This window comes from Pongo pygmaeus, chromosome 14 (genome assembly GCF_028885625.2).
Source record: "Pongo pygmaeus isolate AG05252 chromosome 14, NHGRI_mPonPyg2-v2.0_pri, whole genome shotgun sequence".
NCBI lineage: Eukaryota > Metazoa > Chordata > Mammalia > Primates > Hominidae > Pongo > Pongo pygmaeus.
The window spans coordinates 26,497,817-26,519,789 of record NC_072387.2 but is presented as its reverse complement, the minus strand read 5'-3'; the positions used below and the strand labels follow the sequence as shown (position 1 = coordinate 26,519,789).

Here is a 21,973-nt window from a genome sequence, read left to right as displayed (position 1 = left end):
GTGCCAGCGCAGTCCTGTCGGCGACGATGTCGCTGGAGGCCGCAGCAGGTGTTAGGCGAACATACAGGCAGTCCTAATTCCTGGGCAAGGCGATGTTTCCAGAGGGGAGGTGGGGGGCGATGGAGCCCAGAGAGTTTGCTAAGTGTGTCCATTTGACAACTTAAATTCTGCCCAAATTGATTTTTAGTGTGTGCTTCCCCCAACCCGCCCCCAACCCCCTACGTTTACAATCTTTGCTATTTTTGTTTTTTAAAAAGGGGCATTTGTATGTACCTTTCCTTGGCCAGCTGTTAGCAGCAATCTATAAACATGTTAATACTCGCTATTGATGGTTAAAAGCACCTTTTTGGTGACTGCTGTTGAGGTGTTGGCCTGCCCCCGACTTCGTCCCCCATCAGTGTACAACCCAGTGTGGAGACCACTTCCAATGTCAGGGTGTTTCCTTCCCATTGAAGGAAGGCATCAGATTCCTTGTTGTCAGCTTTCTTTTCTCCAGAGCCGTGGAGTTTACTGTGCTTTTGTTCTTTCTGGCCCATGAGTGCCCGTGGTTGAATAGCGAAGGCATATTAAAAAGTGCACTTTGGGCCGCGCGCGGTGGCTCACGCCTATAATCCCAGCACGTTGGGAGGCCGAGGCGGGCGGATCATCTGAGGTGGGGAGTTCGAGACCAGCCTGACCAATATGGAGAAACTCCCTCTCTACTAAAAATACAAAATTAGCCGCGCGTGGTGGCGCATGCCTATAGTCCCAGATACTCGGGAGGCTGAGGCAGGAGAATCCCTTGAACCCGGGAGGCGGAGTTTGCGGTGAGCCGAGATGGTGCCATTGCACTCCAGCCTGGGCAATAAGAGCAAAACTCCGTCGGAAAAAAAAAAAAAGTGCACTTTGTACCAGTGGTGGTAGTTGCCTCTGTCTTGGATTTTATTAATAGTTACCAGAGTTTATGTGTGTGTGTATATATATACACACATATATATACACAGTTTTCTACACGCATGCGTGCGCACGTGCGCATACACACACACACACACACAATTTTAATAGGATAGGGTCTCGCTCTGTCGCCCAGGCTGGAGTGCAGTGGCACCATCATGGTGGATCTCAACCTTCCGGGCTCAAGCCATCCTCCCACAGCAGACATGTGTCACCACACCCGGCTGATTTTTAAAATTTTTAGGTAGAGATGGGGTCTCACCATCTTGCCCTGGTTGGTCTTGAACTCCTGGGTGCAAGCGCTTTGGCCTCCCAAAGTGTTGGGATTACAGATGTGAGCCACCTTGCCTGGCCTTGTATAGCTCCATCATGTCTTGGAGTAGTGTTATGCATGCACCTAATACATGTGAAGTGAAGTTTTAGTTGATTGTGCAGTTATCTGGCTGTGGGTGGCTCAGTCTACTGATGAGGAGCTTCAGTTGACAGTTTACTTCTGATTCCTTGAGGGATGTTGACAAGGAATTAGAGAAAGGCTTCCAAACTTTAAGGACCACATAATTCTCTGGGGCCTCTGCTTGTTTCTTTGTTTTCTGGTGTGAAAGTCCTGTCTTTCCCCCACTCTCAGCACTTCAGCACACACCCAGTTCTGCCTCTGGGACAGTGCTGGTTTCTTCCCTTCCTCCTTACCACCCTTCTTTCTCGTCCCTCTATTTCTTTCCTGGCCCCACAGGTGATTCCAAGGAACACCCACTTAACAAATAGGGCTTGGGGAATGTCAATTAATTTGCCAAAACCTGGTTCAGTTTCATTCTTAGGTTTCAACAGACCAAAATATACATATTTCAATTTCAGGAGCATATTGTGTTTTCAGCTTTCCTTATCAGTTTATAGATTTCATCTTGAAAGTACCTGCTAGGAATACAGTCCCACTTAATTCTTTTCCGCTGATCTTTTCCCAAAGTTCACTCTTCCTTAGGGCCACTTAGCTGTCCTATAAACATCCAGGGCAAGTCCCTTCAGAATGGAGAGGGCTTGAAAGAGGATGAGAGAAACGCTTTTGGGGCTAGGGCTGCAGGAAAATCTGGTAGTGATAACTTTTAAAAATGGGAGTAGAAGTTGGGGCATGGTGGCTCATGCCTGTAATCCCAGCACTTTGGGAGGCCTAGGAGGGCGGATCACCTGAGGTCAGGGGTTCGAGACCAGCCTGGCCAACATGGTGAGATCCCGTCTCTACCAAAAATACAAAAATTAGCCGGGCGTGGTGGTGCACGCCTGTAATCCCAGCTACTCAGCAGGATGAGGCAGGAGAATCGCTTGAACTCAGGAGGCAGGGGTTTCAGTGAGCCAAGATTACACCACTGCACTCCAGCTGGGGGACAGAGTGAGACTCCATCTCAAAAAAAAAAAAGAGTAGAAATGGGTATCATGAAGATAAATTTGCATTGGAGTAGTGTTCTAAGGCTTTCATTTTGTTAGCCTTACCTTTATAAAACACTGTGTTTCTAAATCGCTAAAATACGAGTTCTGTATTTGTATACACACTACAAGATTCAGCTTGTAGCCCTTGAGCTTGTTTAGAATAGGAACACAAAATGTTCCTGGTGCAGGGCATGCCCTTTCTCCTGTCCTGCTTTTTAGGGGGCACACTCTTTCAGGATCAAGCTCAGGGACTGTCTCCTCCAGGAGAAGTTCTGCTTCTGGGCCTTTCCCCTAAGGATACAAACTGTATTGTTGCCATTTGTATCCACCATGCCTGGTCCCAGTAGACAGATATTTGAGCATTTGTAACAGAGACTGCTTATTTTTTAACTGATGTGCCCTGTGAAGGGCTTGGTAGGACGTTGTTTATCAAGAAAAACATCCCATAAACTAGAAAGGCAAGAAAGAAAGGTATCCTATAAACTAGAGTCTCCTTCATTTTTTTAATTCCAAAATTTTGTTTGGGGTGATTGTACTTTTTTTTTTTTTTTTTTTTTGAGATGGATTCTTGCTCTGTCAGGCTCAGGCTGAAGTGCAGTGGCACTATCTCAGCTCACTGCAACCTCTGCCTTCTGGATTCAAGCAATTCTCCTGCCTCAGCCTCCCAGGTAGGTGAGACTACAGGCACGGACCACCATTCCTGGCTAATTTTCGTATTTTTAGTAGAGACAGGGTTTCTCCATGTTGGCCAGGCTGGTCTCGAACTCCTGGCCTCAAGTGATCTGCCCACCCTGGCCTCCCAAAGTGCTGAGATTACAGGCGTGAGCCAATACACCTGCCCTGTGCATTTTTTATAAGAAACTTTCTGAGGCATGAATTTTCTTTGAAGTGCTATTCTAGGTATTTTCCTGCTAATTTTTGCACGCATACACAGCAAACCCTAGGATGCCCTCCTTGCCTTTTGAGTCAGCTTAGACACTAAATGTGCCCTTCGCAGGAGTTACTTAATAGCTCTTTCTGGCAAAATTTCGGTAGTAGACTTAGATCATGAGTGTAGGAACAGTTTTACTTCAGTTTTTACCCAGTAAATAAGTAACTGTAGCTGGAAAGATACTTTCAAATGTATCTAAAATGAATTTATTCAAAATTAAGTGACATTAATGATAGAACTGAAGCAATTATATCACTTTTCTCCCCTGCTGCTTTGCTACTGTATAACAGAATAAACGTTCATCTGCATTCACCTTTTGTAGTACCCATTAAGATTCATGAATTCAGAAGCTTTAAGACATGTCGCAATAGTCACAGTGGGAAGGGCGTTGAATTACCTCTATCGCTGGCTCCCATTTTGAGGTCCCCAGGCATATAGTGGTTGGAAAAAAGGCCAATAAGATGTCAAAAATGTCACAAGCTCTCAGGACAGGAAGTTAATTATTCTTGGGCCTGATGTAAGGTAGTATTGGGGAACAATACTGAGGGAAACCTGAAACAGAAACCTGAGGGAAACCAAGCCAGGGAACTTTCCAGCTCTGGGGCCGTGCAATCTGGTCCCTGTGCCTGCCTCTCTGTAGCTTCCTTTGCTCTGTAGATTCCCTTTCCTTGTACTTGCTCACTTTTCTTTCTTTCCCTGTGACTTTATCTTGCACATCACTGCCAACCCTAAGGTTATCCTCTTTCAAGTATAGTGCCTCTTACTGATTTTTTTTCTGTATTTTGGGTCCAATTTATTTTCTTTCTTTCTTTCGTTCGTTCTTTCGTTCGTTCCTTCCTTCTTTCTTTCTTTCCTTTTTTTTTTTTTTTTTTGAGACGGAGTCTCTCTCTTTCGTCCAGGCTGGAGTGCAGTGGTGCAATCTCCGCTCACTGCAACCTCCACCTCCGGGTTCACGCGATTCTCCTGCCTCAGCCTCCCGAGTAGCTGGGACTACAGGCCCCTGCCACCACGCCTGGCTAATTATTTATATTTTAGTAGAGATGGGTTTTCACCGTGTTAGACAGGATGGTCTCAATCTCCTGACCTCGTTATCCACCCACCTCGGCCTCCCAAAGTGCTGGGATTACAGGCGTGAGCCACCGTGCTCGGCCCGGGTCCAATTTTCAGGAGAGGAAACCCAGTGGTCTCAGCTCCGTGCATCTCAGGCTGCAGATGTCGTAGGGTGCTCCTAAGCCAGTTGATTGGCTGCTTTGGGTCAGGTGTCCAATCCATGTCCAATCAGCAATGACTGAGTGTGTGGGCGTGAAGCGGTGGGGGAAAAGACACCAGCTGGTCCCCAGGGGACAGCGGTCTGCTGTTGATCCTCTGCAATGAAGGGGCCAATCTCAAGACTGAAAGGGAAGTGGGGCCCAGTCCAATCACCTGGTATTTGATGCCAGAATCCCGGCCAATGGTTACCCTCCCTCAGGTCAGATACTTGCGGTTCCAAGGATTTGCTGCCTGTTTGATTAGGGGGCTGCCTTTCCCTGAGCGACAGCAGCATCAGGGTAAGACCCAAGCCATGGAGGCAGGTGCATTAGCCCCAGACCAAAGCGCCATGCTCCCTCCCGCATGATTGCTTCCCCTCTCCAGGGTTCAGACCCTGCAGCCAGCAAACATATAGTTGTTCCCTGAAAACAGAAAAGGACCCTCTCTTGACCCCATTTTTCCCTCTGGTAATTGCCACATTGCTCCTCAAAACTTAATAAACTTATCCATATTGTCTCCAGTTTCTTTCTTCCTATCCATATTCTCTCTCTTAACTTTGTATTAGGGAAACATTTCAAACTGTGTTAAAGTTGAGAGAACAGTGCAATGAACCTTAAGGTAGCTTCCCCACCCCCTCAACTTCAACAATTATTAACACATGGCTAATCTGGTTTCAGTTATTCTCCCTTCTCTAGATTGTTCTGAAACAAATGCCAGGCATTGAATCATTTCATCTGTAAATATGTCGGCATGTATAGTATCTAAAAGATATGGACTGTTTTAAAAATATATAACCACAATAGCATCATCATGTGTGAAACATTAACACAATTCCTTAATATCTTCATGTAATATCTTTAAATATCTCTTCCATATTCAAGAGTTCCCTGATTAATTTTTTAAATACTTGGCTTGATTGATTTAGGGTCTAAATAAGGCCCACATGTTATATTTAGTCAATAAGATTCTTAGCTCTTTCAATCTATAGATTGTTCATCCCTCTCTGGTTTTGTAAAATTTTTCTTGCAGTTTATCTACTGAAGAATTTGAGTCATTTGCCCTGTAAAATTTCCCATATTCTAGGTTTTGCTGAATGTATCCCTTCCCTCCCCTCCCCTCCCTTTCCCTTCCCAAAATGGGGTCTCGCTATGTTGCCCAGGCTGGTCTTGAACTCCTGGGTGCAAGCCATGTACCTACTTCAGCCTCTTAAAGTGCTGGGATTACAGGCGTGAGCCACTGCACCCAACCTGTGTGGTGTCATTTATCATGTTCCACCATCCCTTCATTTCCTGAAACTGGTAGTTAGGGCTAAAGGCTCATTTTCTCTTAAACCTACCCTGAGCAGTCTTTCATCAAGCCCACAAATCTGCTCTGGTCATGGTCCCCACCCCCATTCATCTTACGAAACCCAATGGTCAATCCTCAGTTCAAATATTCATCAGCAGCGTTTGATGCAGATGGCAACTCCCTTCACTTTCCTAACCACACCCCCCTCCCACCTCACTGGCACTCCCTTTTGTCCCCATATTCTTCCCCATTAAAGTTGGAGTGTCCCAAGGCTGAATCCTTGGACTTCTTTATCGATATTCACTTTCTTAGAGATCTCACCCAGTCACACACTTTTAAATACCACATTTCTACAGTAAATCCCAAATTAATATCCCAGCCCAGCCCTTAGCTCTGAACCTGGATACTTACAGCCAGTGACTTGCTAGACCCACCCCTTAGCATTTCTCACTGAAAACATCCCGTTTTGAACTGATCTTCCCTCCTAACATCTGCTCCATTGCTAGTCTTTCCCAGCAGAGTTAATGATATCTCCATCCTTCCTTGTCCAAAAGAAACTTGGCACCGTCCTCCATTTTTCTTTTTCTCACACCCACATGCAACTCACCAGCAATTCTTCTTGGCTGTACTGTGAAAATATTGCATATTCGTTTCTCAGCTGACCACTTTCCAGCACCCCCTCTGCCTCCGTCATGGTCCCGCCTCCCATCACATCGGGCACCAGCCTCCTGACACCCAAACTGGTCTCCTAACTTCCATCTTTGCCCTTCTGCAGTGTATTCTCAGTAAGACAACTAGAATGTCCCTTTAAAAACAGAAGTCAGATGATATCTTTTGTCTAAAACCTTCTATTAGCCAACCATCTCACTCAGTAAAAACCAAAATCCCTCCATTGCTTCTGAGGTGCCATGAAATGGGCTCACTGTTCTCTCCTTCCCTTTGACCTCATTGTCCCCTCCTTCCTCTCCCCCCACCGCCCCTCCAGCAGAGCACCAGCCTTGTTGATCTGGACCAGCTGGGCAAACAGACTCTGTCAGGAACACTTGTCGCAGAAATACACTCATGGCTTGGCCCCTTACCTCCTTTGCTAAAATGTCACCTTCCCAGTGATACAGTCCCTGGTGGCGCTTTTAACATTTCTCTGCCTCTCAGTCCCTACTCCCCTGCTTTCTTTCTCCCTAGTGCTTTTGCTTATTTAGTTTGTTGTCTGCCTACCTACTATGAGCTCCTTGGGGTCAGGAACTGGGCAGTGCCTGCACATGGTAGATGCCCTTTACTATTTCCTAATGAGTCATCATTGCCTTCTAATTAACCCCATGGCAAGAGCCAGCTGACCATTATCTCATATTTTTCACTTGATAACCATGGCTTTTTCACATTTATTGAGCCTCTACAACATGCCAGGAATATGAAGGTGAGTGCTAGTTCCTGGTGCATAGAGTTTACCCTGTTGAACAAATAAATTCATACTGCTCACTAGCATTGTTTTTTTTTGTTTTGTTTTTTTTTTTTTGAGACGGAGTCTTGCTCTGTTGCCCAGGCTGGAGTGCAGTGGCGGGATCTCGGCTCACTGCAAGCTCCACCTCCTGGGTTCACGCCATTCTCCTGCCTCAGCCTCCCAGTAGCTGGGACCACAGGCACCCGCCACCATGCCCGGCTAATTTTTTATGTTTTTAGTAGAAATGGGGTCTCACCATGTTAGCCAGGATGGTCTCGATCTCCTGACCTCATGATCCACCACCTTGGCCTCCCAGAGTGCTGGGATTACAGGCATGAGCCACTGCGCCCGGCCACTAACATTGTTTTTTATTTTAAACTTCACTATGCGAAATTTACTTTTTTTTTTTTTTTTTTTTTTGAGACGGAGTTTTGCTCTTGTTGCCCAGGCTGGAGTGCAGTGGTGCGATCTCGGGTCACTGCAACCTCCGCCTCCCAAGTTCAAGCGATTCTCCTGCCTCAGCCTCCTGAGTAGCTGGGATTACAGGCACATGCCACCACTCCCGGCTAATTTTTGTATTTTTAGTAGAGACAGAGTTTCACCGTTTTGGCCAGGCTGGTCTCAAATTCCTGACCTCAGATGATCCATCCGCCTCGGTCTCCCAAAGTGCTGGGGTTACAGGTGTGAGCCACTGCACCCGGCCACAGAGATTTCAAAATCCAAAAACAATTTGCAATCTGAAATCCTGGGCCCAAGCATTTTGAATAAGGCCCACTCGGCCTGTACTGCATTTGTCATTTGCTCCTGTCTCTCCATCCACTCCCAGGCTTGCACGCCCATATAAGGTGGGTGCCAGAGGTAGAACTTTTTTCAGGGTTTTGTCCCAGGGTAAAGACTGTATTGAGAAAATTGACTTTGCGTAGAGCAAGATTACCTTCTTTTTTAGACAGGGTCTTGCTCTGTCTGAGGCTGGAGTACAGTGGCGTGATCGTAGCTCACTGCATACTGCATCCTTGAACTCCTGGGCTCAAGTGATCCTCCTGCCTCAGCCTCCTGAGTAGCTGGGACCACAGGCATGTGCCACGACACCCAGCTAATTTAAAATTTTTTTTGTAGAGACCCAGTTTCCCTCTGTTGCCCAGGCTCTTCTTGAACTTCCGGGTTCTAATTATCCTCCCACCTCAGCCTCCCAAAGTCCTGAGATTACAGGTGTGAGCCAGGCCTGTTCAAGATTATCTTTTGTCCGGGCGCAGTGGCTGATGCCTGTAATCCTAGCACTTTTGGAGGCCGAGGCGAGCGGATCACAAGGTCAGGAGATCGAGAACACCATGGCTAACACGGTGAAACCCCGTTTCTACTAAAAAATACAAAAAATTAGCCAGGCGTGGTGGTGGGCACCTGTAGTCCCAGCTACTCGGGAGGCTGAGGCAGGAGAATGGTGTGAACCCGGGAGGCGGAGCTTGCAGTGAGCGGATATCGTGCCACTGCACTCCAGCCTGGGCGACAGAGCGAGACTCCATCTCAAAAAAAAAAAAAAAAAAAAAAAAAAAATTATCTTTTGATATTCATTCCCCAGGAGAACAAAGCCAGGTGCTGAGGCTTAAAGAGGGGCCAGGGAAACTGAGATTGAAATGTTACAAATACATATTTTCTCTAGGCTAGTGAGAAAGTGCCCAGTTGCCTTCTGGTGGGGTAGGTAAGCCTTGTCCCAACTCAGAATCATCCTTTTGCAGGGTAAGTTAGTGTTCATTTTTTTAAAAAATATTTTTTAAACTTTTAAACCACATTTAGCCATAGTAAAATAGACATAACATACAATTTGCCTTTTTTTTTTTTTTTTTTTTTTTTGAGATGGAGTTTTGCTCTTTTGCCTAGGCAGGAGTGAAGTGGTGCCATCTTGGCTCACCGCAACCTCCTCCCCACCGGTTCAAGCGATTGTCCTGCCTCAGCTTCCCGAGTAGCTGGGATTACAGGTGCCCGCCACCATACCTGGCTAATTTTTGTATTTTTAGTAGAGATGGGGTTTCCCCATGTTGGCCAGGCTGGTCTTGATCTCCTGACCTCAAGTGATCCACCTGCCTCAGCCTCCAAAAGTGCTGGGACTACAGGCGTAAGCCACTGCGCCCGGCCCAACTTGCCATTTTAGCAGTTCTTAGTGTACAGTTTAGTAGTGTTAAGTATGTTCCCATTGTTGTGCAATCAATCTCCAGAACTTTTTCATCTTGCAGAATTAAAACTCTGTACCCATTGAACAACAGCTGCTCATTTCCCCCAGCCCCAGCCCCTGGCATCCACCCTTCTAGCTTTCTGTCTCTATGGGTACCTCAGGTAAGTGGAATCATAGGGCATTTGTCATTTTGTGACTGGCTTATTTCATTTGGCAAAATGTGCTCAAAGTTCATCTGTGTTGTGGCATGTGTCATTTCTTTTTAAGGCTGAGTTAGTATTTATTCTTAAAAGCCTAAGACTCTGAACATAGATAGCTGTTCTTTGCATTCACACCTTAAGGCAACTTCCTACATTATGCCAAATGTGACATTTGTTTCCCCCTCACCCTTCTACTCAACTAAATTTAACTATTATTATTATTAATTATTATTATTTACTGGCTTCATCCACCCTTATGAAAATTTAAGTACTATTGCTTTACATTTTTACGGCAGGAGTTGGTTGTCAAAGCATGTTTACAAACATTTATTTTTAATAACAGCAATACTGAGCTGTAATTCACCCATTTAAAGTGTACAATTCAGTGGTTTTAGTATATTTACAAGGTTGTGCATCCATCACCACAATCAATTTTACGACATGCTCATCATCCCAAACCTTGGACCCACTAGCTATCACTTTTCATTCCTTCCTCCCCTAGCCCTGGGCAACCACAAATCTACTTCCTAGTCTCTATGGATATGTCTATTCCGGACATTTTATAAATGGCATCATACAATACGTGAACCTCTGTGACTGGCTTCTTCCACTTAGCATAATGTTATCAACATTCATCCATGCGGCATGTATCAGCATTTCATTCCTTTTTGTGGCTGAATAGCTCTGTTGTATGGGTATGCCACATTTTATCTGTTGCATTTAGCTGTTATGAATAATGCTGCTATAATCATTGGTGTACAAGTTTTTTTTTGGACATGTTTTCATTTCTGTTGGGTACATACCTAGGAATGGAACTGCTGTTACATGCTTTTATTGAAAAAAACCTTTATTTTTTTAGACAATTTTTACATTTACAGAAAAATTGTGGAGATAGTATAGAGAGTTTTCATATGTCATCTCACCAAATTTTCCCTATTATTAACATCTTACATTAGTATGGTGCATTTGTAACAATTAATGAACCCATACATTATTATTAACATCACTTATTAATAATTTTAATAATATTGGCTATTCATGACCAACACATTATTATTTAACAACATTCATATTTTATTCAGATTTCCTTAGTTTTTACCTAATGTCTTATTTCTGTCCCAGGATCCCCTCCAGGATACCAAATTACAATAGTCATTTCTCTTTTGACTCATCTAGACTGTGACAGTTACTCCGACTTTCCTTGTTTTTGATGACCCTACCAGTTTTGAGGAGCACCAGTCAGGTAGTTTGTAGAATGTCACTCTGTTAGGATTTGTCTGATGTTCTTCTTATGATGAGAATGGTGCTATGGGGTTTGGGGAGGAAGATCGCAGGGATAAAGCATCAGTTTCACTTTGTCTTATATCAAGAGTGCATACTCTCAATGTCAGTTACCACTGTTGATGTTGACTTTGAACACCTGGCTAAGGTAGGGTTTGTCAGGTTTCTCCGCTGCGTGGTGACTGCGTGGAACTTTTCCCTCTTCCATACTGTGCTTTTTGGAAGGAGGTCACTCTGCACACGGAAGTGGGGGTGATGCCCTACCTCCCTAAGGGGGAGTACCTACATAAATTATTTGGCATTTTTCTGCAAGGGAGATTTGGCTTCTTATTCATTTATTCAAGCATTTATTTGTGGTATACTTTGTGTTATAATCCAGTATTGCTGTATTAATTTTGTGGCTCAAGTTCCAGCTTTGGCCATTGGGAGCTCCTATAGTGGGCCCCTATCCCTTTGACATGCCCCATCGATGCATTTTTTTTAAATACTTTCTTTTTCTTTTTGGTGCTACAAACTGCTCCGGGCTCATCTTGTATATTTTCTGGCTCTGTCTTCAAATTAGCCATTTCTCCAAGGAGTCCTGCTTCCTATTATTGGAGAATAGTATTAGAAACCAAGACTTGGACTCTAGATGTGTTCTGTACATTTGTTTTTCACTCTTTGAACAACCCCATGTGAACTCTTTATGACTTTTTTCTTTTCATTTTTCAGGAAGTCTGAAACAGCAGTTGGAGTGTAGTGGTTAAGAGGAAGGACTCAGGAGTCAGATTGCTTGGCTTCATCTCATAGATCCATCACTTATCGCCCTTGTGGACTTAATTCCTCCATGCCTCAGTTTATCACTTATGTAGGCTTAATTCCTCTGTGCCTCAGTTTCCCTACATATAAAATGGAAATACTAATAACACCTACCTTGTAGGGTTGTTGTAAAGATTAACATAGGTAAGACCTGTGATATGTTTAATGGTGCCTGGCACCTAATCCATGCTGAAATGTGGGTGGCAGTGGCAGTGGCGGTAATTATTGGGGAGGACAGAGCAGATGCTCTCTCTGTTCTTTTAAGTTAATTAAGTGACTTGCCTAAGACATGGTCAAATGGAAGTTCACTAACGGGTGTTGTGTCTCCATGGTACCCTGCTACCTCCTGACTGTAATATTTTGTTTCAGCGTGTGAGTACGTGATAAATACGTGAGATGCTGCAGGGCTACATGTGGAATATGAATACCAGCACTGGAGTTGAGGGCTCAGGAGCTCCTGGGTGGAAACAGTTAACATTTAAAATAAATAATGTTATCAAAACGTGTACTTAAAAAAATTCATAATAATATTCCTACATACTTATGGGGTACTTGTGATATATTGTTACATGCATAGAATGTGTAATGATCAAGTCAGGGTATTTAGCACACCCATCACCTTTAACATTTATCATTTCTTTGTGCTGGGAACATTTCAAATCTTCTAGCTGTTCTGAAATATACAACGCATTGTTGTTAACTCTAGTTACCCTACGGTGCTATCAAGCTCTAGAACTTACTTTTTCTATTAACTGTATGTTTGCGCCCATTCACTAACCTCTCTTCCTCCCTCTCCCACCCCCATCCAGCCTCTGTTAACCATCATTTTATTCTCCACCTTCATCAGATCAACGTTTTTAGCTTTCACATGAGTGAGAACTTGTGATATTTGTCTTTCTGTGCCTGGCTAAAATGTGTACTTTTAAGATATGTATTAAATATTTTAAGAATAGGATACTGTGTAATTAAAAAAAAACTCATTCTGGGTTAAGAATGAAAAGCCATTCGATTATTAAATTAATTCGAATCCTTTCTTTTATCTCCCTTTAGTGGAGTCATTGGGCGAAGCTGGGCCATGCTGTTTGCCAGTGGAGGCTTCCAGGTGAAACTCTATGACATTGAGCAACAGCAGATAAGGAACGCCCTGGAAAACATCAGGTGGGCCAGCCGGCGCTCTCCAGGAGGAATGGAAGTGGGTCTGTTTCTCTCAGTTGGTCTTGTTTGTGATATCCTCAAGGCTATGAGGATCTGTGATGTCACATTTTTGTCTGATGGCTACTGCAGTGCCTCTGAGTTGGTAAAGGCCAGGCCTACAGTGGCTGGAATGTGAATTCACACTGGGGAAGGGCTCCCATGGGGGAGGAAACTGCATCAAGCGTGAGTGACTTTGCAGGCTTCTCTAGCTGTTTGCCCCGGGGCTGGAGGGCTGGGGTTTCTTGCTTCCATCTAGGCAGGAGGAACTAGCTTCCAGCATGTGACAGCCGTAGCTGCAGGGGCATTACAGTTTAGGAACAGAGGTCCTGCAGCTTGTTTTGACCTGTTGATCTAGTAATGGTAGGACGCAAATGAAAACATCCTGAATTTTAGTTAGAGGTTTAGCACTCATGTGAGAGGACAGAACTGGAGCTGTTGATGTGGTTATAATTAACTGTGACAGCGGTACTAGTTAAAGGTGTGAGAGTGGATGAATTTACTAAATGCTGAGTGCTAAGAATGCGGAGGGCTGTTTTAGGGATGGTAGTCACAGGAACCAAAGAAAGGCTGAGAGTGAGGCAGGTCAAGGACAGGGGAAAGAAGCCATCGCAGCGTGCCCAGAAGCAAAGGCACTGGTGTGGAGCACCCTCAACGCACGGCGCGTCCCCCTGCGGTGCCGTCACGGAACAGGGTTCTGACCATCTCAGACGTGCGTTAGCTGGTTATTATCCTTATTTGGAGGGTGTCCATGAATATATAACTTGAATTTGCATTTTCGTGCAACAAAAATATGCTTACTTTATTGTCTACATTTTGAAAAGATTAATATGTAGGGTATGATGTTAAACTATAGGCATTAAGAAACTATATACCCTAACCCAGTGTTGTTTTACAGATTAAGAACTTGAACACAGAGAAGTTAAGTTACTTCTTCCATATTGTTACAAATAGTCAATGCCAGGGTAAAATGTCAATCTAAAAAACAAAAACCTTGGCCAGGCCTGGTAGCTCACACCTGTAATCTCAGCACTTTGGGAGGCTGAGGCAGGAGGATCATTTGAGGCCAGGAGTTCAAGACCAGTGTGGGCAACATAGTGAGACCCCGTCTCTACAGAAAAAAAGAAAAAAATGGCCAGTGTATTGGCACCCACCTAGCTAGTAGTCCTAGCTACTCGGGAGGCTGAGGTGGAAGGATTGCTTGAGCCCAGTAGTTCCAGGCTACAGTGAGCTATGCTTGCACCACTATACTCCAGCCTGGGCAGCAGAGTGAGACTTTGCCTCAACATAAATAAAATAATAAAATACAAAACCAACCAGACAACAATCATAAGTAAAACAATCACCAAAAAACCACTCACATAGACTGTACTGTTTTAGAAGGAAGGGGACTTGGCATTTCAGTACCAACTACCTGCAACCATGTTCTGTTCACTAGGGATACATAGTGGATAATGGAGACACAGTCTTTTTTTGCCATGGAGCTTATGGCCTAGTAATCTTACTAGATTAAATTCTCATAATAAACCCTTTTGCCTGAGCTCAGGAGTTGGAGACCACCCTGAGCAACCTGGTGAAACTCTATCTGTACTAAAATCAAAAAAATTATCTGGGCATGGTGGCGGGCGCCTGTGATCCCAGCTACTTGAGAGGCTGAGACATGAGAATCACTTGAGCCTGGGTGGCAGACATTGCAGTGAGCTGAGATCACATGATTGCACTCCAGCTTGGGTTACAGAGTGAGACTCCGTCTCAAAAAGAAAAAAAAGATTCACTTGGTGTTTGCACTCTATGGATTTGGAGAAATGTATACTGACATGTATCTACCCTTGTAGTATTACACAGAATAATTCCACTGCTCTCAAATTCTTCCTTTCCATCCCTCCCTTCCCCCCAACCTCTGGCAACCACTGATCCTTTTACTGTCTCCACAGTTTTACCTTTTCCAGAATGTTATATAATTGAAATCATACAGTATGTAGGCTTTGCAGACTGGCTTCTTGCACTTAGTAAAATGCATTTAAGTTTCCTACTTGTCTTTTCATGGCTTGAGCTTGAATGATATTGCATTGCCTGGATGTACCACAATTTATTTATCCATTCACCCACTGAAGAACATCTTGGGTGCTTCCAGGTTTTGGCAATTATGAATAAAGTTGCTCTAAATTCCATGTGCAGGTTTTTGTGTGGACATAAGTTTCCAACTCCTTTGGGTGAATACCAAAAAGCACAATTGCTAGACTGGATGGTAAGAGGATGTTTAGCTTTGTAAGAAATTGCAAAACTGCCTTCCAAAGTGGCTGTCCTATTTTGCATTCCCACCAACAATGAAGGAGAGATCCCATTGCTCCATATCCTTACCAGTGTGTGGTGGTGTCAGTGTTCTGGATTTTAGCCATTCTAATAGGCATATAATGGTATCTCCTTGTTTTTTTGTTTTTTGTTTTGTTTTGAGACAGTCTCCCTCTGTAGCTCAGGCTGGAGTGCAATGGCACAATCTCAGCTCACTGCAACCTCTGCCTCCCGGGTTCAAGCGATTCTCCTGCCTCAGCCTCCCAAGTAGCTGGGATTACAGGTGACCACCACCACGCCCAGCTAATTTTTTTGTATTTTTAGTAGAGATAGGGTTTCACCACATTGACCAGGCTGGTCTCGAACTCCTGACCTCAGGTGATCCACCCACCTCAGCCTCCCAAAGTGCTGGGATTACAGGTGTGAGCCACCAAGCCTGGCCTAATCGTATCTCCTTGTTTTGACTTGCATTTCTCTGATGACATATGATGTGGAGCATCTTTTCCTATGTTTATTTGTCATCTGCATATCTTCTTTGAGTACTTTTTAATGTAAATACATTTTTGATTCAAGGGGAAGCCTTAAAAATTTTTCTTTCTGCATTTGCTGCGACTCTCTGTGCATAAAAACTAGTTTTATGAAGGATCCTGAGATTTCAAAAAGAGAGGCCCTTCAGGGATTCTGGTCCATTGTAGTGCTGGAAGTAGAAGTCTTCAGGTAGTCTTTAAATAGATTTTAAACCTCAGTAAAAATAGCCCAAAGTCCTATAGTCAGGAGAAAGAAAAAAAAAAACCCTTGATAGAGCACTAATTCTAAAAAAAAAAAAAAAAAACTATGAGGCAAAAGGATGTTTTCAGATTGAATCAAATTTTTTTTTTTTTTTTGGGATTGAGTTTTGCTCTTGTTGCCCAGGCTGGAGTGCAATGGCGTGATCTCAGCTCACTGCAACCTCTGCCTCCTGGGTTCAAGCAATTCGCCTGCCTCGGCCTCCCAAGTAGCTGAGATTACAGGCGCAAGCCACCACGCCTGGTTAAATTTGGTATTTTTAGTAGAGGTGGGGTTTCACCATGTTAGTCAGACTCCTGACCTCAGGTGATCCACCCACCTCGGCCTCCCAAAGTGCTAGGATTATAGGTGTGAGCCACTGAGCCTGGCCCAAAATGTTGTTGTTGCCGTTTGTTTTTTTTTTTTTGAGATACTGTCTCGCTCTGTCACCCAGGCTGGAGTGCAGTGGCGCGATCTCTGCTCACTGCAAGCTCCACCTCCTGGGTTCACGCCATTCTCCTGCCTCAGCCTCCCGAGTAGCTGGGACTACAGGCGCCCGCCACCACGCCTGGCTAATTTTTTTTTGTATTTTTAGTAGAGACGGGGTTTCACTGTGTTAGCCAGGATGGTCTCGATCTCCTGACCTCGTGATCCGCCCGTCTTGGCCTCCCAAAGTGCTGGGATTACAGGCGTGAGCCACTGCACCCGGCCCAAAATGTTTTTAAAAGGCATCACAGGAAATGTAACACAAACAGCTTAGTATTTGGTTTTATGGAGGTGATTTAGGGAGCAATAGGAAGTAATTTATTGATAATAAAAAAGCCATTAATTTTATAATTGTAAAGAACGTTAAGGAATTTGTGGTCTTCCTAAGTAAATTACATCTACTTAATTAAATTCATTTTATTCCTACATTTGTGTATGAAAGAGCATAGCAAGCTCCACTTTGGAAATGGTGGCTGCTAAAAAATGCTTCTCCTTCTGTCCTTGAGGGCTATCCTGGCTTTTCAAGAGGCCTGGACTTTTATTTTATTTTATTTTTTTTGAGACCATGTCTGGCTCCGTCGCCCAGGCTAGAGTGGGGTGGTGTGATCTTGGCTCGTTGCAGCCTTTACTTCCTGGGTTCAGCTGATCCTCCCACCTCAGGCTCCCAGGTAGCTGGGATTACGGGTGTGCACCACCACGCTCAGCTAATTTTTGTATTTTTTGTAGAGACAGGGTTTCGCCATATTGGCCAGGCTTGTCTGGAAGTGATCAGCTCACCTCAGCCTCCCAAAGTGCTGGGATTACTGTTGTGAACCACTGTGCCTGGCCAGGCGTGGACTTTTTTTTTTCTTTTTCTTTTTTTTTTGAGATGAAGTCTTGCTCTGTTGCCCAGGCTGGAGTGCAGTGGCTCGGTCTTGGCTCACTGCAAGCTCCGCCTCCCGGGTTCACGCCATTCTCCTGCCTCAGCCTCCCGAGTAGCTGGGACTACAGGCGCTCACCACCACGCCTGGCTAATTTTTTATATTTTTAGTAGAGACAGGGTTTCACCTTGTTAGCCAGGATGGTCTCGATGTCCTGACCTTGTGATCCGCCCGCCTTGGCCTACCAAAGTGCTGGGATTACAGGTGTGAGCCACCGTGCCCAGCCTGGGCATGGACTTTTAATCAGTTTTCTGGTGACAGTATATGCAACAGGTGGGTTTGGAGCTCAGAGACATTAGCTTCATAGCTGGCCCAGTACTGGAGGAGGGGAGAGTACCTCCAAGGGAAGAGGAGATCTGTGAATCTCTGATTAGGTCATGCTTTAAGCCAGCCCCAAGTGGACTCCAGACAAGGAGTTGACAAACTGTTTCTGTAAAGACCAGATAGTAAATATTGTAGGCTTTGCGGGTCATATGGTCTCTGTTTCAGCCTTTCATTGTAAAGTAAAAGCAGCCGTAGACAATCAATAAACAAATAGAGGTGGGTGTATTCCAATAAAACTTTATGGATTAACACCGAACTTTGTTCATATAATTTTCAGAGTCACAAAATATTATTTAAAAATTTTTCCAACTGTTTAAAAATGTAAAAACCATCCGGTATTAGTCTGGTTCCATGCTGCTAATAAAGACATACCCGAGACTGAACAATTTAACAAAGAAAAAGGTTTAATGGATTCATAGTTCACGTGGCTGGGGAGGCCTCACAATCATGGTTGAAGGTGAACGGCATGTCTCACATAGTGGCAGACAAGAGAACTTGTGCAGGGAAACTCCACTTTATAAAACCATCAGATCTCGTGAGACTTATTCACTGTTATGTGAATAGCATGGGAAAGACCTGCCCCTGTGATTCAGGTATCTCCTGCCACGTCCCTCCCCCAACACATGGGAATTATGGGAGCTACAATTCAAGATGACATTTGGGTGGGAACACAGCCAAACCATATCACATCCTTATCTCACAGGCCATATAAAAATAGGAGATGGGCCAGATTTGGCCTGTGGGCTGTAGTTTGCCCACTGCTACCATAGACTTTTCAATTCTGTTATCATTTCATCTTTTATCCTGTAAAGCCAATTCCAACCCACTTGTAATTAAGAGAAAATCCCACGGTTCCTAATTGAAAGTCCTTTGTTCTATTTCTTGGGTATTTGTGTTTTAGGCCTTATTTTTAGATGCATCATTCAAGATTTTTAAAGTCCTTTCAGGCATCAGGACTGATGATGCTGAGTGATGGAGGGTTGTGGGTAAGTTTTTTTTTTTTTTTTTAAACCAGATTAAAGGCTTTCCTGTTATCCTACTATGCTTAATTAAGAGCTGTATTTCTTAATATCATTGGTGCCCGATTAGATTTAACTTTTAGATACAGTCTGTAAGATTTTGAACCAGAAAAACCTAAATAACTTAACGACTGTTAGTAGTCATATTCTAGAAGAAGCAAATGTACTGAATTCTTATGTACCTAGTTTTTTAAAGGAGTACATACAAATCTTTCCTCAATAGCAGGTACTTTAGTTTTATAACACACACATTTAAGCTGAGTTAAATATGCAGAACTGGTTGTACTTCTTTGGCAGGAAACAGGAAGCTTAGGATATCTTGTGACCAACTACCTCTTCCTTCTCAAATAACTTCAGGAAAATTCAGTTATGTCGTGTCATATTGCACCCCCTAGGAAGTACTGGATTCTTAGTCTTGAGTGACTTTTAAATAAAGCTACCTTTTTCTCTTTCTTAAATCACAAGATCTTCAAATGTACCATTCCCACACAGAGAGTCCAAGCTAAAAGGACTGAGACCAAACTTTGTTTTTGTAAGTATTTTGGTCAGTGCAATGAGTTCTGAGACCAGGAGGTTATTGATTGTGAACTCTTGTCAACAGTAACACCGTGTATGACCTGTGGTGCTTAGATGTTCAGAAATCCCAAGGTTAAAATGTCCCTGACCACATATCAGGCAAAAGGAATGTAAGGAAAACCAACTTAATCCTTTTGTCAAGAAGTATAAATGATGTATCTTTCCGATCGGGTTGCACTGACTGTTGGGTCCAAATAGCTTGTGTCCACAGGCATCTTCCCTGACATCCTGTTTTGTGGTCTTTGTCTACCACTGTAGGTCGTGGGCTCCCTCAGGACAGACCACACATCACACCCCCAGTGTCCCTCACTATTCAGTGTCGTGTGGTCTCTGTACTAGCCATTATGGATGCAGAAATACGCAACATGCACGTTTCCTGTCCCCAGAGCCTGAACCTGCTAGCCTGAACCTATTAGCTCAGGAGTCACAGGAACCTTTTCTAGAGTCTCCAAAGGTAATGTTTCCAATCATATTCCTCATACACTTTTTTCTCACCGTCTGTTCCACCTTGCAGTTTGGCCCACTTCCCATATTCTGATCTTTTTTTTTTTTTTTTTTTTTTGGTGAGATGGAGTCTCACTTTGTCACCCAGGCTGGAGTGCAGTGGCACGATCTTGGCTTACTCTAACTTCTGCCTCCCGGGTTCAAGCGATTCTCCTCCTTCAGCCTCCCGAGTAGCTGGGACTATAGGCATGTGCCACCACGTCCGGCTGATTTTTGTATTTTTTATTAGAGATGGGATTTTGCCATCTTGGCTAGGCTGGTCTTGAACTCCTGATCTCAGGTGATCCACCCGCCTTGGCCTCCCAAAGTGCTCGGATTATAGGCATGAGCCACTGTGCTCAGCCATATTCTGATTCTTTTTTAATGTTTCATATTAGAAAATGTCATGTGGTTGAAATTTCACTACATCTGCATGAATATTCTGTGTGTGTTAGACCTATTAAAAACTAATGGTATTAAATAGTAGAAATGGTACATATGGATTCTGAACCTGTAAAAATGAACTTAAACTGGGGGAAGTTGATTTTTAAAAAATATTAAAATATTAGAAGATAAAATAAATTATCACATCTCATACCGTGCCAAGGGATCTTAGTGAACTTGAAAAACAAAAAGCTGTCATCTAAGACTAATCTTTTTCTAACAGGGTGACACAATAAGAAACTTAAAACTTAGCATGTTTACATTTCATAATAGAAAGGTCGCTTGACCTTGGGGAACGTTATTAGCAGATACTTTACTGCTTTGTCTTTGTTCACCATTGTATGCCTGGTGCTTGACATGCATTAGGTCTCAAGTAAGAAGTTTAGAGGATGAAGCTGTGTTTTTTTTTTTCTTTCTTTCTTTCTTTCTTTATTATTATTAAACTTTAGGTATATCTCCCAATGCTATCCCTCCCCCCTCCCCCCACCCCACAAGAAAGAAGCTGTGTTTTAAGAAGAAAAGCAAATCCCAGCACTTTGGAAGGCCAAGGCGGGTGGATCACCTGAGGTCAGGAGTTCAAGACCAGCCTAGCCAATGTGGTAAAACCCCATCTCTACTAAAAATACAAAAAAAATCAGCTGGGCATGATGGCGGGCGCCTGTAATCCCAGCTACTCAGGAGGCTGAGGCAGGAGAATCGCTTGAACCTGGGAGGCAGAGGTTGCAGTGAGCACTCCAGCCTGGGCGACAGAGTGAGACTCTGTCTCAAAAAAAACAAAACAAAAAAGAAAAGAAAAAAGAAAAGCAAATCAAGTAAACAAAGTTGTAACACGGACCTACAGATCAGGAGTGTTTTGGTTCTTAAGATTTGGAGCTAGACTCATTTCCACGTAGCAGGTGGGCCATTCTAGTCCTCAAGGGACCAAGCTGCCCTGACATAGACTGTGTTGACATCTTGGTGACCACCCCAACTCCAGGAGCCAAACACACTGCCTTGTCTGGCCTGAGTCCCTATCTGAAATCCCCATCTTTAGGGGCCTGTGCTCTTCGATCTTGGTTTCTCCACCATCTGTACATGGTCACTCTGGCACCCAGATCCACCTAAAAGTGAATCATCTTTCTGAATGGACTAGGAGTTAATAAACCACCAGCAGTGATCTCTGAAACTAGGTAGGCCTGTACTGTGTCTCCTAAGTGACTGAACTTCTTGTGCTTGGACGCAGGCATTTCCAGTAACTGGGTCTCTGACCTGGTTTTAACTTGCTACCCAGGTCTCTGCCCTGGCCTAATCTTGAACTGGGTTTTGATCTCGATTGGTCTGTTCTCCTGATTTGAAACTTTTAGTTTTCCCACATACTGTTGGCCAGAATAACTGAGTATGGTCACAAATTGTTCCCATCTCTCTCTGCACTCTGTGCATTGTGACTTTGCTACTCTCACCCCCTTACTTTGGGCTTAGCCCCGGGCTTGCGTCGGCCAGCGGGTTATTAGCACATGTGGCATGCACGGCAGAAGGCCTGGAAAGTGCATATGCATTGAGATTCCTTCGCTTCCTGCTGGGGACCCTTCTTCCCTTCTCATTCGGTCAGCCCAGCCTAGTCAGCGGGAGGTGTGTGGCCCAGCTACCAGCCAGCACCATCCAGCACAGCACCGACTGCTAAGCAGATGAGGGAAGCCATCCTAGACCAGCCCCCAGACAACCCACTACTCATTGCAGTCGCATGAGTGAGCCCAGCTGAGCCACCCAAAATTATTACAGCCCCTGTCTGTTG

At 44.1% G+C, this 21,973-nt stretch overlaps 1 protein-coding gene across 3 annotated transcripts in view; it reads left to right on the top strand.

Moving 5' to 3' along the window:
* Nucleotides 1-21,973, top strand: part of CRYL1 (crystallin lambda 1) — a 124,665-nt gene that overhangs the window by 1,942 nt on the left and 100,750 nt on the right. For 2 of the 3 annotated variants that reach the window (XM_054447243.2, XM_054447244.2), the window contains exon 2: nucleotides 12,753-12,860. In XM_054447243.2, the coding sequence (XP_054303218.1) occupies nucleotides 12,753-12,860 (108 nt within the window). Of the gene's footprint in view, nucleotides 1-11,825; nucleotides 11,847-12,752; nucleotides 12,861-21,973 lie in introns of those variants that run through there. The other variant, XM_063650564.1, reaches the window with a different exon arrangement.